Source organism: Larimichthys crocea, chromosome XVI, assembly GCF_000972845.2.
Source record: "Larimichthys crocea isolate SSNF chromosome XVI, L_crocea_2.0, whole genome shotgun sequence".
Classification (NCBI taxonomy): domain Eukaryota; kingdom Metazoa; phylum Chordata; class Actinopteri; family Sciaenidae; genus Larimichthys; species Larimichthys crocea.
This window is the reverse complement of record NC_040026.1, coordinates 13,167,670-13,184,647: the sequence shown is the minus strand read 5'-3', so window position 1 is coordinate 13,184,647 and position 16,978 is coordinate 13,167,670. Positions and strand designations below refer to the sequence as shown.

Sequence of the window (16,978 nt, the reverse complement as noted above, 5' to 3'; positions counted from 1 at the left end):
GTCATGATCTTTGTGGCCCGATATATTTCCTCACGATTGTCACATCTAAGAAAGCACAAACACAAACCGGATAAAAATATTAACGCAGGGATGTCTAAATCATGGCCCGCGGTCGGATTTCAGCTTAGTTTTTAGCCTGCTAGGATTGTCAGATACTGTGTGGCTGGAAGATTTGGCTTTTTTGGTTGACTGTCATAAGGAAGCATTTGAACCTTTTAGGATGTAACTGCTGCTGTTATATATCTGTAGATGTGACCCAAAATATGACTTTCTGAATGATTTTGTTACAGAGCAAGAGTGATACATTTTAAACCTAAATGTTAACAGACTTCGCATCACTCATAATAAGTCATGTTTAAAATGAACATGAGGTTCAGATTTGTATCAACTTCATGCAAGTTTAACGTGTTCATACAATTTATTCTTTGTTATCTGACTCCAGATGTCAAAGAAAGGCAGAACTGGTTTTAGATTTGTTCATGCCTGATTGGTTTAGATTAGGTTACATTGTCATTAAAAAATATATATATAGTAGAATTGTGACATTGAAAACTACACAGAACAGTGCATTTGTATGAAACTTGTATTGTTCATTTCTCCATTTTTAAAAATTCAGTATTGGCCCCCGGGCATTCTCTACTATATATAAATATATATATATATATATTATATATATATATTATATATATATATATTATATATATATATATAATCTAACGCTCCATGCTTGTCTATGTGCTGTGAGTCTATGGCAGAGCTGCTGTATTGTTTTGATTAGGACCATCATTTGTACAGGTGGATCACAGCCACAGATTACTGCATCAGAGGTGACTTTTCACTACATGAGTTTGAGATCTGTTCATATTTTCCGTGATGTTTCAGGTGGAGCGTTGACGGGTCCGCGCAGCTAAACACAGCACAGCTAACTAACCCGTCAGCTGGTTAGCAGGCTGCTAACGCGAGCTAGCTAGCCGTTAGCTCAGCAGCTTAGCAGCTCGCGCTACACCGCTGTCTCCGAACACCGGAGGTGAACGTGGCGTCTGTTTGAACGTCAACATGAACCGTCGTTAATAACGGACATGTAACGGCCGTGCAGCTGCAGGCCGCGCTGCTCAAAGCGCGTTTCACGTAGGCTGCTGTTGAAGTTAGCGTTAGCTCGCTAGCGTACGTGAACAGAACTGACGCTGTCGGCGCCAGCTGTTCACACGGGTTGTATGAACGTTGTAGAAATGTTAGTGTAACCCTTTTCACACGAACAGCAAACGTAAACGTGACTGTGGACACACTGCTCAGTGTGAGGAGATGTGACCACAGCGTTAGCTTCACGTTAGCCGACGCTTCCAGCACAATGCCTGTCACATGACAAATGAACGATATCACCAGAAACAGACAGCTGTGACTCATAGCATGCCGTGTGAATGTGTATTTGAAGATATTTAGCTGTTCTGAGGTTAACAACCCGTCTGTTCAGCGGGGTAGTGACGCAGGCCTGGCTAGGACTCAGCTCGGTGTGACGTGATTTAATGTACAGAGGCTCTGTGAGAACACACAGATGTGTTCACAGGTTTGAAATGGAAGTCCTCGGTGTAAAAAAAGCTAAACTATGAAACATTCTCCACGCTGTGTAATGTTATCATACACTGCCCGTGCAGTCTGCGCTGTCAGCCAGCAGGGGGCACTGCAGCACAGTGTTCAGTTCTCAGGCATAGAGAGAAGAACAGAGTCCTCTTTAAAGCCTTCCCTGCACACACACACACACACACACAGGTCTGTGGCAGTGTGTGTGAAGACACTGTGCTGTGTCGTCACGTCACAGAAATGTGTGAGAGAAAAGCGCTCGTTACATTAATGTTGTGCTGTGGTCATGTTCTGACCACAGTGATGGACTCACTGACTGATTCCTCTGTGACTTTTCCCACAGTGTTTAGTGATTGGGGGGGGCTCACTTCCCACGTAGTGATGTAAAAGAAGTCAGGGGTTAAAACACAATCATAGTGTTCATGTTTTCAAAGCTGTTTGCGCACACACGCTCTGAGTCAGCACACTTCTTAATTAGCTGTTTTCTGGATTACATCTTACATGAATAGCCTAATGTTTTAAACTTCAAAAATATTGTAAGTATTCCAATGTTAATGTTTTTCTAATGCTGGTTTTTGGACTAGAGAGTTTTTTTTTTTTTAGCTTGAGGGTGTTGTCTTATCTCTGATTATGAGGCAGTGCCAGAAGGCGACTTCCTCCTGTTGAAAACTGGCTACGTTAACGCCTGCGGAGACGGGCCGACGTGTTTTTTCATTCACTCGCTCAGTGGTGATTGATAGCAGCGAGACGTTTCTATTAGAGGAAATGTGGCGGAGGTTTTAGATGGAGGTTTAGGAGCCAAGAGATGCCAGTATGAGATGTCTCCTGTTGTAACAGCTCCCTGTGTTTTCCTCCAGCTCTGCAGTCATAGAGGTCATGGATGAGCAGACCGCCTCACCTACAGCCAACAATGAAAACAACGGCCAGAGAAATGGAGATGAGGTAAGAGCTGAGCACGCAGATATCAAATGACACATTTCTCAGTTTTTCCAAGTCAAACTCCCAAGAATGTCCTGCCAGCGTATATCACAGGGGGATTGCTACCTGAAGCTTTCAAAAGCTGTTTTTGTTGTCTTTGCAGAAGCCCAGACGTGGCAGCTGGACCAAGGGGAGGAAGAGGAAGAAGCCAATGAAGGACAGCAACGCACCCAAGGCCCCGCTGACGGGCTACGTCCGCTTCATGAACGACAGGCGGGAGCAGCTCCGCGCCGAGCGCCCAGACGTGCCCTTTCCAGAGATCACAAGGATGCTGGGCAACGAGTGGAGCAAGCTGCCTCCCGAGGAGAAGCAGGTCAGTGAAGGAGCTCCACCCAGAATCATACATCGAGCATACAACGGTGGGGAAAAGCTCTGCTTTGACCTGCAGAATGTTTCAGATTCAAAGTATTCGTATAGATTAGTGCTGCAAGAGTGAATAACTGGGGTGAGCCGTGCTTTGAGGAAGCGGTGCAGGGATATAAACAGACCGGAGGCAGAAGCAGCCAGCAGAAAAACTCTGTTCAGGTCCTTGATTAACAGGGTGGAGGGTTTTTTAATTGTCTTTACATTTGGCTTTCAGTAATTGCACAAACGGTGCCCTAAAGGACGGGACTGACATATTCATCTGCAGCATGCCAGCACTCCAGACTGTCCACAGCCAGATTTAACAAGGGTCTTTGATTTCACTTTTCGTAACAAAAGCCTCCGTGTCAGTGTAAGTTCAGTAACGTGTTTGGTAAGTGTAAGGGTAACATCCTTTTATAGGTGGTGTTGCCATAGTCTGATGGTGTTTTTCCAACCAGGGCACAAAATCAGATTTAAAAACAAAATGGTAATCTATTAAGTGGCTGAATATTAAGTGGCCATTTGGCCGGTGGACCAAAAAGTCAATTCTGCACTCAACTGTGATGCAAGAAGAGGTTTGTTGCTTAGCGATAGAAACATTACTACAGTCGTGGTAAATCGATTTTTTTCATTCCAGTGCAGAGATATCCGAGCGATAGCACTGTGCACCAGCCAGGGAACACTTGGATGACCCTTTTCTCGTGGCAGAGCAAGCATCAACAGAACCAGAATCAGTGTCTACTGCCTTTAGACATTTTTCTTATGAAATTCCAACTTTTAGAAACCCCTCCTGTAGGTATTGATATCACCAGAGAGGATTTCACAAGTCTGGAAATGTTTAGTTTTGAAATCCAAAGGTGGGATAGAACTTTGCAGAGACAGATGTGTCAGCATCCTGCAGCCAGGTCCTCACATGAACATCTCTCATTTGTTCACTAATTACATTAAAAGGCGTTTTTTCATTACAAGCCAGTGAGTGAGTGTAGATTATTAATATTGGGAATGACTGATTATTGTCTCTTGAAAGGAACTAATCCTAATTAGAAACAATTCCTCCCACTCATTGTGTCATCTCACCCCCAATCCTCCTCCATCCCGTCTCCCCACGTCTCATTTCTTTCTTATTTTGCTCTCCTCACCTTTCTTTCTTCTCCCGGCAGCGATACTTGGACGAGGCAGAGCGAGATAAAGAGCGCTACATGCGGGAGCTTGAGAAGTACCAGAAGACTGAGGCCTACAAACATTTCACCAGGAAGGTCCAGGAGAAGCAGAAGGGCAAGCGTCATAGGGGAGGTGAGATGTGGTCAGAAGAGCAGCAGCATGACAAGATGGCAACAGCTGTGGAAACTAGCCTGTATGGCAATCATCCCTCCAACATTTTGAGGTCAAATTCAATATTCATATCAGTTTTGTAGTACTTGAGACTCTGTGACCTGTGGTTGATACAGATGGCAGAGATCGGCCCCAAAACTCAAAATGTCATCACCATTTCTACCTTTAGATCCAGTGTGTTTAGGATGAAATTGTAAACGGATGTTCTTCATAGATGCAGCCTCTAAATTTAGTTGTCAACGTGCACCAGACCGATGCATTCAACTTTAAAATGTACAAAGTTTTGGTCTCTTGACAACAAGACTGCTTCATACGCCTGGTGACATTTGGACAAAGCAGGTGTTATGTTTGGTTCTTGTCAGTGCCGGTTGACTAACATGAACATGACTTAGTAAGATCATTATATGGTTTGTTTTCCTTTTTTAAAATAAGTAAGGGAACTGAAGTCTCCTCTGTCTTGTTAAAACTCCTTTAGATGCTGTAGTGTTGCTGTTTGAACCTGAGCGTACAGAATGAGACAAACACTCTGCAGGTATACACTAAAACAGGCGAACCTAACTTCCCTCAGAGGCCACACACCCCAAAATGTGTGAAATGCTTTTGATATATGAATATATGTTATGACTGGATTTAGAACCTCCGAGCTCATCTGCTGCACTCAGTCCATGGAAAAGTGTCAGGAAAGATCCTCCTGGAGCTGGTAGGAAGAGTTCAGGTTCTGAGTTCAGCTTGAGGACAAGGAGCTGTTCCTGTGCTCACACAACACATGGTCGACATTATTTGTTCCTACTCTGTTCCTGTGGAGAAATCTCCGTTTGAATATCAAAAATGTTGATGACATAAACAGCTCTGCCGTGAGTTTGGAGATAAGTGGAAGTGCTCTGCCTCATTTCAGACGAGTCGCAGCAGAGATTGCAGAGATGGGATTTTTTTCATTCTGTCATGTCACCATGTAGTAAAGGCAGGCTGCGCCGAGGGAACATGAATCATCTGCTGTCCTCTCTCTTTATTCTTTCTGTCCTCTGCAGATGGTGGGCACCAGGTAGCCAACGAGGCTCTTCACGAGGTCAGTAACTCTTTCCTGCCCTGTCACACTGAATATCATATTTAATAAAGTGGAGAGCTCCACACTACAAAGTCTCTATGAGCATGCTTTTTGTGAGACATACCCACTCCTCATTTAGCAGCAGGGTGTCACATTAAGACAAAGAGACAGACAGTGGAAGACTCTTTCAGACTGTGTACAGTCAGCATTTATTCTGCATGCAGTATTGTTGTGACACAGTTAATCTCTGGTATGAATCATATTTTTTGTGGATACTTTGTGTTTACTTTGTGTGATATACTTTGTGGTTTTGTAAAAGTTGATTTCTGAAACAAAAGTTGGTTCTGGTCACGGTGAGGCTGGAGCCTCTCCCAGCCGACTGGGTGAGAGGCAGGTACACCCTGGACAAGTCAGCAGTTCATCACAGGCACATAGAGAAAAACAACCACTCACACTCACACCTACAGACACATTTTCAGTCTGGTCAGAACTACTTGTTGTATAATCCTGGTTAGACTCTAAGCGTGTTGTGTTGGCTCTCCTCTGCTACACACGAAGCTCTTATTGTTGCATCACTAAAGCACGGTTCATCTTCTTTGACGTGGCGTGGCTTTGGCGTGGCTCCTGCGCCGTGTGCACTTCATTTCTATGAAGCTCTGCATGTCATTAAGAGGTTTGCTTTGTAAGTGTTAGACCAGCATCAAGGTGACTTTGTGGAATCAGCAGTGTTCCTGTGGGGACTCCAGTGTCCCCCCTCTACATTTCAAGGACACGCTTCAGCATACATTTCATAATAAGAAATTATAAAGCATGATGCATTCTTCCAGAGGAGCTTCCAGCAACGGTGCATAAAGCTAGAAGACTCTCAAATAAAGTACTGACTGAGAAAGAGACTACTGTGTTATGGGAGCCTGTAGCCAAAGACGTAGAAAGGACATTAAGACTTGCCCCATTCACTTCTCTACAGGTGTATCATGTGTTATTGTTCCGAGCATTTTTGGAGCAGATGTATTGCACACACTGAAGCACTTTGATATCTCAGCAGCGCTCGTGATGAAATTACGTCTCCCCCCTCATTTAAACTGTCACTGCATTTCCCCCTGTGGCCAGGTATGAAGTCAATTACCCACCCACCCACTGCCCAGCTAGATACATGACCATCCCTTGCTGTCAGTCTGTGTGGCCACATGTTTCCACTGTTCAGCTCATCTTCTCTCTCACTGTCTCTGGCTGTCAACAGAAGGATGCAGAAGGGAAGGACAGAACTGTGTTTGACATACCGATCTTCACAGAGGAGTTTCTCAACCACAGCAAAGGTAAAGCACTCGCACACAGCCAGCTGTCATGCTGGGAAGTGCTGTGAGCTTTTTTAAACCCCCATTTGTCTAAGTGTTTCTAAACACATTTCCCCTTTACCTCCAGAGAACTTTGTTTTAAGGTCCTCCTTCAGCCCAGAATAGTTCCACAGTCCGCTGAACTCATACCCAAACTTTAAAAGAACAAATCAAAAATTGATGATGGCGCCAGCATTATCGTATATCTGGACATCTCCTCTGATCTGTTTTTTTGTGTTTTTGTCTATTCCTCAACAGCGCGTGAAGCCGAGATGCGGCAGCTGCGCAAGACCAACATGGAGTATGAGGAGCGCAATGCAGCGCTGCAGAAACATGTGGAGAGCATGCGAGGCGCCGTGGACAGGCTGGAAGGCGACGTGATGCAAGAGAGGGGACGCAACGGCCTCCTCCACCAACACCTGGAGACTCTGCGCCAGGCGCTCACCTCCAGCTTCTCCTCCGTACCTCTGCCAGGTAGAACAAATCCAAGTTCTGCATCTGTAGACACGAGTGACAAACTTTATTTCTGTAGAACTTCGAATACAAATGGAGCAAAAAGTAAAAACTAAAGTAGAACGAATAGAATTTAGCAAAAAGAAATAAAAGTATGAAAAAAAAATTGGCGATAAAATGTTTTATTAAATCCATCCATTTTCTTCCACTTCTCCGGGCTGGTGGCAGCAGGTTTAGCAGGGCACTCCAGCACGTTTCAGCTCCTCCTTTCAGCTCTACTCTGAGTCCATGCTCATTAGCCTATCAGAGGCTGAACGTAGATGGAAAATCAAGAGCGTCATCAGCTCCCTCTTCCTACAACATGGCAGTACAGCAGATCCTGCACCAACCCTCCGGTCTATATTAAATAAAGAAACTCATGGGATAAAACAAACCAAACCGGTTCAGCAAGACCTAAAAAACAGCTCCACTAAAAACGATCAAATGTTCTGTGCATAATAATAACATGAATCAACACAGGGGAGGAAGTTCTAAATGATTCCTCTTGCATTCATTGGACCGTCCTGATAGAATGATCTGGTGTTTTTCTCTTTAGTTTCGAATGAACGGTCTGAGATAACTTGTTAAGTCGGGCATTCCTCCAGCCACATTTCTGCTGAGAAACACTTCCTGTCTCATCTATTACAGTGGCAGACTTGGACCATTAGTTTTGGGAATGTTGGACAAAAATGAAAAATTCTTTCCTCCTCCTTTTTTTAATCAACATTCTGCTGTGTGTGTAAAAACCAAATAAAATAGCTTTGTGTGCAGTGCGGCTCTCGGGCTTCAAATTTGCTGATATTGATCAGTGCACATTATAAAGTGCAGATGACTTGATAACTCATAACCAGTAATCCATCCCTCGACACAAACATAAAGACCATAGTGAGCTATCAGCTCAGAGTCCCAGTTTAAGGGAATAATAGTGTTTTGAAGTCCAGCGTCTGTCCTCCTGAACAGCAGCCGCTGTGTAAGTCAGGCCGTGAGGCGTCTTAATATGAACGTTATTTAAACTGAAGGAATGTGGCTCTTCTGTGTTCACACTTGTTTTATGGACACACACACACAAACCCAGTATGGTTCTGATTTTGACATCAGGGTTTATCAATGATTGCTGAACTCCTCAGGCTCACTCAGAGAAAGTGTAAATACATGACTATCCTGTAACATTGACTTGTTTCATTTCTGTTCATGAACTTTCTTTATGTAGGTTAACTACAGTTGAAACTTGCTCGGTGTCATATACTTTAATTCAGCTCCTGCTCAGTCTTGATTGGTTTGCTAACATTGTTTTGACACACGCGTTCAAACTACGACCCGCCATATATATCTCATCAGGCTTCCAGCCAGACTCTTTGACTCTCTGACCCTGTCCGAGGACATCTTTGGATGGCGCTTGAAGCACAAACATCAGCAGTGACAAGTGGTGGCTGCTGGTGTTGGATTTGGATCATATTCTGATCGGTCCTGTCATCTAGTGATTCCCACCCGTGGTGTTCAGTGGTCACGCTGTCCAGAGCTGTAAACATTAAGGATGTGATTAATGTCTTTCGTAGATCATGTGAGCAAGAATTAGAAATCAATAACCGCTCATAACATGTAAGAATCAATTGTTAAAATATATTTCGCCTCAAAATGAACCGTGAAAATGTTTGAATGGCGTGAAGCGTGGAAGTGTAACATTGCGTACTTGTTGTCACTCAGCCAGCGGAGAGACGCCCACTCTGGACACCATCGACTCGTACATGCAGAAGCTCCACAGCATCATCGTCAGTAATCCCCAAGAACACGAGAATCTCATCAACACTGTGAGGGATGTGGTCAACCGCCTGGACAGGTGAGAGACAGCAGACTGAAGTCCACTTTTTCACCTGGTCAGTACCAACGTGACAAAATGGACTAGTGTCATTTGACTAATAGCTTATTTCTTCATGTGTTGGAGCACTGTTGTCAGCTGTGAATGACTCATGAGTGTGTTTTGCTGTTTTTCAGATAATCGGACAGAGACTCATTGTGACGTTGGGTCGAAGCTGCTCCCTGACGGTGAACCTTCCTGTTGATCTGTCATCCCAGTTGATTTTTAAAACATCTTTTATTACTCTGCTAAGGTGACGTAGGTGAAGGTCGTGTAGCCTCATATTTATTTATTATTTTTTATATATTTTTAAACTGTCCACACTTTATTAATGTAGATGTAGTTTGTTTTATAAAAATGATCAGATGAGATGACATGAAGCAGTTTTCTGTCGCTCGCTGCTCCCGTTCTGTCTTCACCGTCCATTTATAGGAAATGCTTTCACGACAATATCTGTAATCATCAAAATCGTGTTCTGATCAAAGAGCAGCGTGTCAGTGGGTTTGTATTTATCATATCCAAGAGATATTGTTGAGCAGACTTTCTTTTTTCATGCTCCAGTGAAGGAAAACGTGCCATTTATTTTTGTCCCGTGTGAAGAAGTGTTTGTGTTTTCAATAAACGTATTTACATTATGTGAGCAGTCGGTTTGTTTGGATAGGTTCACCACGGTGTTCCAGATCTGTTTGTACTGCAATGAAAATCAATCCACGAGGCACCAGTGCCCCAGATTTCTCCTTCAGACGCCTCTCTCCGAGTCAGTGCAGTTTATATAAGAGCCTCTGTTTGGTGTTAAAATGATCTCTCTTTGATGGCGTGTCTAAAATTGACTCCATATTAAATCAGCCAGTTCACTCATTTGCCAAACTAAATGCTGCGTTTCCACTTTGCGATTCGTCACACTGGGAAAAGAATTTGAACAGCCCAGTTCTGAAGTCAATCTGCATCAAATAGAACTACGTGCTAATCTGCTGCAGTGTGTCACTGTTTGGAATTGAGCTCAGTCAGCGCCTCAGCTTACTGACTGTGGATGTGGAGTCAAAGAGATTTGGGTTCGGTTAAGTTTAATTGAGAAGGCTCTGCTGTAATTTAGTGGAATCTGGAGAAAGAGACAAGGATTAGTTTGTACTCACAGCTGCTGAGCTGCACACAGCTCTGGGAAACAATAACCTACTGTATCACTCTGAGGATTTTCCCTCTCACAGTCGTGTTAGTCCAGAGGAGAACCAATGAGGAAACAAATCCTTTTTATTGAATTAGATTTACATTACAGAAATAAGTTTGTGTTTGTCTCATCAGGAACTGGACAATTATCTTGGATGGAGACTATCAAGTCTCTAATCCAGCACTATATCTGTTTCTTACTTGATATTATGAGCCCTTCCTGTTTCCATTCACTGATGCCCGTTTCCTCTTTGCCAGCAGAGACTTCCTGTCCACAATGGCCGCATGTGTTACAGTGTTATATATCCAACAATGTCCCTAACAGATGTTTTGTTCCCACAGGAGAGTGTGTGGGTTCATGCAGTGAACTAATAATACACATTGCTGACTGTGTGTTGGGGAATCCATGTTTCTGTTTTACATGTTGCAAAGGTCCAGCTTCAGCAGTGTGGAGAGAGGACAGTTTATGACCTGGAAGCTGATCAAATGATTGTTGGACCTAATTAAATGTCACTGTCAATGTGAAACTAGTCCACAGCTACGCAAACACCTCTGTGGTGTAATGTCAGCGTACTGACTGTTGTGTTAGAGGAAAGGGCCGGCAGATCACTGAAGTCAGAAGGATGCCTGATCACAAATATATGTATGATCTTATAGAGCGGATAATGTAAGCATGGTGTCACTCACAGGTTTCTGAAGAGCCATTTTGAAGCTTTTAAATTAAAACAATCCTCAAAGACATGAATCATCAGTGGACCTGAAGCGGGCTGAATGATGCCTGCTTGCTACCTGTCAATCAAAGCGTCCATGCGTTTAATCCTGCATAACTTTAAGCCTTAATATAATGTGAACAGGTGATTTGTATATAAATTCACCCTCGGTACAGTTGTCATGAACGGAGAAATTAGCTATAGAGACCAAAACTGTTTTTTGTACCAGGCTGTAAACATGTTTATTTCTGCTGTGAAGTTTTAACATGGGGACTTATGGAGGTTGACAGTTTCTGACACTTCTGCAGCCACGGAGTTTGTGGTAATCTATCCAACAATTGTTGAGACATTTCACTTAAAACTAGAAATATCAACCCTGTAGTGGTGTTAGAGGAAAGCTGATGAGATCACTAAAGTCAGTAGGATGTATTATCATTATAAATATCATAAATCATTATCATAAATATCTGTACATAATTTTGTTCAAATCTAGTGGAGACATTTTCAGTGGATGAGTGACTGGCATTCTGCTAGTACCAAATGAACAGACAGGATCACAAAGTTTTAGGGTTCATTCTCTGGGCACCATGAATATTAAGTCATTTTCATGCAATAATTGTTGAAACATTCCACTGTAAAATATATCTTACAATCTCAAAGTGTAAAAATAGCGAGATAAAATAGAATAAAAGTATAAAAATATAATATATACAGATAGCTACACATATGGACCAACAGGCCATCCCTGGAGCCCAGCTCTTGCATGTTTTAGATGTACTGTGGGACATCCAGTGGAGCTCCTGTGACCACTGAGACGCTCACTACCTTATTAGAGTTGTTTACCTTTTAAGTTCTGGGACAATCTTTCACATGTTCACTGCTCGGCGTGTGCAGAAGGCCCCAAAGCTCGTTTGTATAATGAGTTTAGCTGCAACATCTTTTTTTTTTTTTTTGCTTTGAAGTTGGCCCAAAGTTAAAATAAATAAGAAAAAAAAATGGAACATTGAGGGGAAGCAATGAATGGTGAAGAGCAATGTTTCATACTTTATCATGTTTTATCCTGAGTTGAAGTCCAGATGTTGACCCGTTTCACCAAACTCTGACTCGAGCAGCCAGTCTGTCTTCTGTGATATCAAGCAGAAATTCCATAAATCAGTCTGAAGACCTGACAGAACTGTTGGAACAGAGAAGCAGCATCGCGGTGCTCCAGTGCCAGTCTTTGTCTTTACAAAGACAGAGCCAGGCATGAACCGGTCCCTTCCGTCTCGGTAGGGTCGTGTCTGCATCCTTGGCCCCAGCTTCCTGCCCGTGGAGCAGTGGGCTGACATTAGGACACAGGAGCCAGCTCCAGCAGAGAGCCACAGATCCTGGACCAGAGGAGGGAGGGAGTGACTCAGAGCAGAGAGGATGAGTCAGGCGTCATGTGTGCTGAATTGGCACTTGACGGCCTCAGTGTCCTGAATGGTTTATGTTAGCCTACCTTTTGTTAGTATACACAGGCATGGTCAATGTGGATTTGATTATGTGGGTCAATAAATGATCATCCACAGTGATGTGGCACAAAATCTCCCTTTATTTGGTCAATAAAGTTTGAGTTTACTGCTAAGGGCCACTGGTGACCTCTTTCTGATCGAGGAACTTTCCCAGGAACTTTTAACATTTAAAAATCAATTTAAACTACTACTTCATGTCAAATAATTCATTCTGCACCACCTGTTTTGGTATCAAAAGTTCCTCTCCAAACAGGCCAAAAGGAGAAGCATGTGTCTTTGGTTGAGTAGTTTTTATGATTCTCTGTTGATTTCCCTAACAGACATTGGAGTCAGCTGTGGAACAGCTTCTCTGCAGCTGCTGTTTGACGTCTGACGTTTGTTTTCTTAAAGATGCTTGGTGTAACAAAGCTTTAATCCACCTCTCCTGTCTCCTGAATGCCACAATGGAAACCAGTTCTTAAGAAAATAAATTTGGGATTTTACCAGAAACCATAATGACCCCTCCTTCAAACACAATCAGAGCGAAACATGTTGCTGTGGCAACGGGCAAAATATTTAATCGCGTGAAATACAGAGTGATGTGAAGGAGGCTCTCCGTCAGCTTCTCCTGCTCGACAAAATTATTCTTATCGCACCATCATCGGTGACATTGTTCTTATTTTCATCTCTGCTGCTGATTTGAGTCAGTTCAAAGTGAAACTACGTATGTTCCAGCCATCCCTGACTCACTCTCACTCTCACAGACCTTTGGAGTCTGACCTCCAGCCCTGAAGTGCACTCCACTCATGACATATTATAAGTAGTAAGGACAATTTTAAAATCTTTGCTGATTTTTATGTCTGGTCCTGAATTGATAATGAACTAAGAGTGTTGGATATTGAAAAAAGGCTGTGATACATTTGATTCTAAAATCTGTTTTCTACATTATAGCTATAGAGAAAAAACCCAGTGTCAAATTGCACGCTGTCCAAAAGAATTTAACTATCGCTTATCACCTCATTGACTTACTCTGTAGTCTTATTCAGTTATTATTTAGAGGTGGCATTAGCTCAGTCCATAGGGACTTGGCTTGAGAAGTGGAGAGTGGCTGGTTCAAGCCCAGTAGGGATCAAAGTATGGAAGGTGGATTGGTAACTCTGGATGGCTGCCCATCACTCCACCATCTCTCTCCACATTTGCATGTCCCTTTGTATGTGTGTGGTTGTATATTGGGGTTAAAAATGCATGTAAAAAAAGAATTTCCCCTGGAGGGATTAATAAAAGTATCTCTCTCTTCAAAATGATTTGAAGACATGAATATGTGAATACATTAAAAATTATCTCAACTCCCACACAGCCAAGGAACATGGACACTTTTGGAAATACAAAGTAAATAATGCAGACGTAGACCTCTTAGATGGGGTTAGTTTCCTCTGTGCTCATCTCTGCTGCAGGTGATTGATGCAGACAGATGATAAAAAACCCAGAGACACGTCAAAAGCATACAACATTGCCCCTCTGACTCTCATTTATTCAGCTGGAGAAAGAGAAAATTAACTCTTAAAAAAAGCAAAAGAGGAAAAAGCGAGTCATCCTTCCTTTTCGTTGATCCATCATCCGCTCCATCTCCCCCAGCCCTGGAAAATCCTTGGCCTCAGTGCCCGGGACTGAGGCAGGGAGGAGGAGGAGGAAACAATGCTTGGAATGTGTAAAAAAACTTGAGTCATTCCCACATGTCAACCTCTGGCTCGGTCCCTCCTCCTCTTCCCAAACGCATGTTGCCTTCAGGTTCTCCTCATAATGTCTTTTATTCAAGTTCTGAAGGCAGAAATATGACTCGTCCAAACAAACTAATGTTGCTGCTGCCTGAACCAAACTATTCTTTATTGGACTTTCATTTTAGGAAAAGACTCTGCAAGAAACAAATGTTAATGTTTCCACAAACCAGGTGCATGAATTGTCTCTTACACCAACTGCAAAACATTACCATCAAAACTAAATGTACTACCAATATTACATCAGCTGCTGGTAGTATCCTATTTTTTCATTTCACATTCACTTGCCTGTGTTTTTCATGTGAAACTGGCTTTTAGTTATGGTTGGAAATTTTCCAGTTGCACCTGAAGGCAGCAGTAGAGGAGGGGGATTTCCTCTCCTGCAATCATTATTCCCTCATGAGAAGTTTCATGTCAGTGTGACTGAACTCAATATCTGTGACATACACAGCCTCGCTGTGGCTTTGAACAGCTGCCCTGTCCATACCAACACCAGTTTATCCAGTGAATCATTAAAAGGTCCTAATTCATCATCAGTGAATGTGGCTTTTCTTCAGGCCGCTAACGGAAAGAAGAAGTGATGAACAATTGTCACAGCAACACAGAGTGGTTTATAAACTGTGACAGCAGGGCGATTATTAAATGAAAGTGACAGTGATGGAAGAAATATTTCAATTCTGTACTTAAGTATTACCCCACATTTTAAAAATATTCCATGACCACTCAAATTTATGAATAATATCAGCAAACTCTACTTCTACTTGTTTCAGGTTGTTATTATTACTGACACATTCATATAAGCAGCATTTGAACAAATACCTAGTTGAGTCGATGTCTAAATATAAAAATATATTGGTTATGAAAAATGTAATTTTCTTTTCTTCTTTCATTGTTTCCTCTGCATGCATGTCTTGTTTGCCAACAGTATATATCTTAAGATGTAGGAGAAATTTCTCAGCTATAAATAAAGGAACACTTCATCCTTCAGTTTATTGAAAAATGGAAATCCAAAATCACCAAATTTGGAGACAGATAGTTTTCACTGCACAGAAAAGAAGACAAAATGTAATCTGCAGAGTAAGTAGTAACTGTAGGGGAGGAACAAATACAATATTTGAGATGTAGTGCAGTATATAAGTGCAGTTATGTAAGTAAGAGTATATGTACATGAACTTTATGTCTTTAATAGATTTCTCAGCACACACACACACACACGCACAGGTTGAAGTGAAACTTCCAGACGAGTTGGTGTGACTTGTGTAAATTGCGCGTTCACGCGCTTCTCCTGGCCTGCCCAGTATCCCAGTGCGCTCGCTCCCGCCTCGGGCTTGTGGAAAAAACTGCAGCGGCTGCTACCGGAGCCACGCAGAGAGCAGCCGAGAGCGAAAAACCACTGAGCTCCACACCACTCGGATTATTGTTACTCTGCCGAGGAGCACCCTGTCCAAACCGGGATTTATGGCTGCCGAGAAGCGCTAGTATCGACGGGGAGACGTTCTGCGTCTGAAAGGTAAAGAAAAGTTAGCCGCTGCTGCTTTTTCCTGAATTGAAAGTGTCTGAGCTACAAGTCTCGTCAGTTTGCTCCAGCCTGCCAACTTCCAGTGTGTGCAGCGGGGGAGCGTCGTCTCTGTACGCTGAGGCTAACGGCTGCGTGAGTTCCGTTAGCGGTGAATGCTGAACGTACGCAGTCCGGTGTTCGGGGATGCGGAGAAGTTTGCTAGCTGTTGTACCGCCTGCGTGCTCGCTCCGGAACGTCGCAGCAGAACTCTCCGCCGCTGTCACAACTTCACCGAGCGGCTAACGAACCGGGGGACGGCTCCGTTCGTTCCCCGAGTGTGATGCTGCGTGCGCTCGCTTTGAGTCCTAGGTTTTAAGTTGAGCGTTGAGCTGGTCTGGAACGAGCCCACACCAGAAGACACACAACTTCTCCGTGTTTACACACGGGGAAGGGAGCGTTCAACTCTCCGCCGCCGAGCCACCAAACCGGGGCACAGAGAGAGGAGAGAGCAGCAGCGGGCTGCAGAGGAATATACCCGAGATATGTCAGCTACATGTTTATAGAATAAAGTCATAGATAGAAGACGGCGTGTCACTGTTAGCAGCATTGTTACCCTCCCACCTGCAGAGCCGACATTTAAAGTTACTGCTGCACGCCACAACACACACACCCCACACACACACACACACACCACACCACACATACATATAAATTATATATATATATATATTTATATATATTATAATATTTATTTTGTCCTGAGGCGTGATGAAACATATTGAATTCTGTATGTTGGCTCCCTTCAGTCACTTCAAAGATGTGGAATTATGCACAGTCGTTGTGTATTATATATTATATATATATATCTATATATATATATATATAATATATATATTATCTATGTATATGTGGTGTGTGTGTATATATATCTTATTATATATATATATATTTATATTATATATAATATATATATGTATGTAGGTATATATATATATATAGATATATATGTGTGTGTGTAACAATAAAGTTATTAGAGCGAAGTGCCTTTAAAGCTATACTGATTTACTAAAAACATAAATGAACAATAATCTATTGCAGATCCAAATGATTTGGTTGTGTGTAAAATCAGAAGGTGTAGTTTATGTATTGTCCTCACATAAACACCGACAGGCCATCATCCTGTCTTCCTAACATTAGTGTGACGTCAAATGATCATGATGTTTCCCAGAGTGTGTTTGCTCCATGGTCTAACAGAAATGAGCTGTCGCTGTCTTTAATATTAGTCATTCTCATATCAGAGACATATTTTGGGTATGAGTGTTTCTCTGTCTCTTTAAATCCAAAGAATATATCAGAGTTGACACTCGGATGATCGCTCGGAGTCATCAGACTGATGACAG

At 42.7% G+C, this 16,978-nt stretch overlaps 1 protein-coding gene across 4 annotated transcripts; it reads left to right on the top strand.

Annotated features, from left to right (window-relative positions):
• Positions 1 to 729: 729 nt before the first annotated feature.
• hmg20a (high mobility group 20A) lies at positions 730 to 9,263 on the top strand. 4 transcript variants are annotated; one of them, XM_010748159.3, is made up of 9 exons: positions 730 to 827; positions 2,436 to 2,520; positions 2,660 to 2,869; positions 4,062 to 4,194; positions 5,262 to 5,299; positions 6,519 to 6,594; positions 6,871 to 7,086; positions 8,809 to 8,941; positions 9,097 to 9,263. In XM_010748159.3, exons 2-9 carry the CDS (start codon positions 2,455 to 2,457, stop codon positions 9,098 to 9,100), a joined length of 876 nt encoding a protein of 291 aa, XP_010746461.1. In that variant the 5' UTR covers positions 730 to 827; positions 2,436 to 2,454; the 3' UTR covers positions 9,101 to 9,263. The 4 variants fall into 4 exon arrangements, with proteins under 4 accessions (XP_010746461.1, XP_010746462.1, XP_027145473.1 ...); XM_027289672.1 differs by lacking the exon at positions 730 to 827 and adding an exon at positions 902 to 1,027; XM_027289670.1 differs by lacking the exon at positions 730 to 827 and adding an exon at positions 2,092 to 2,114.
• Positions 9,264 to 16,978: the final 7,715 nt, after the last annotated feature.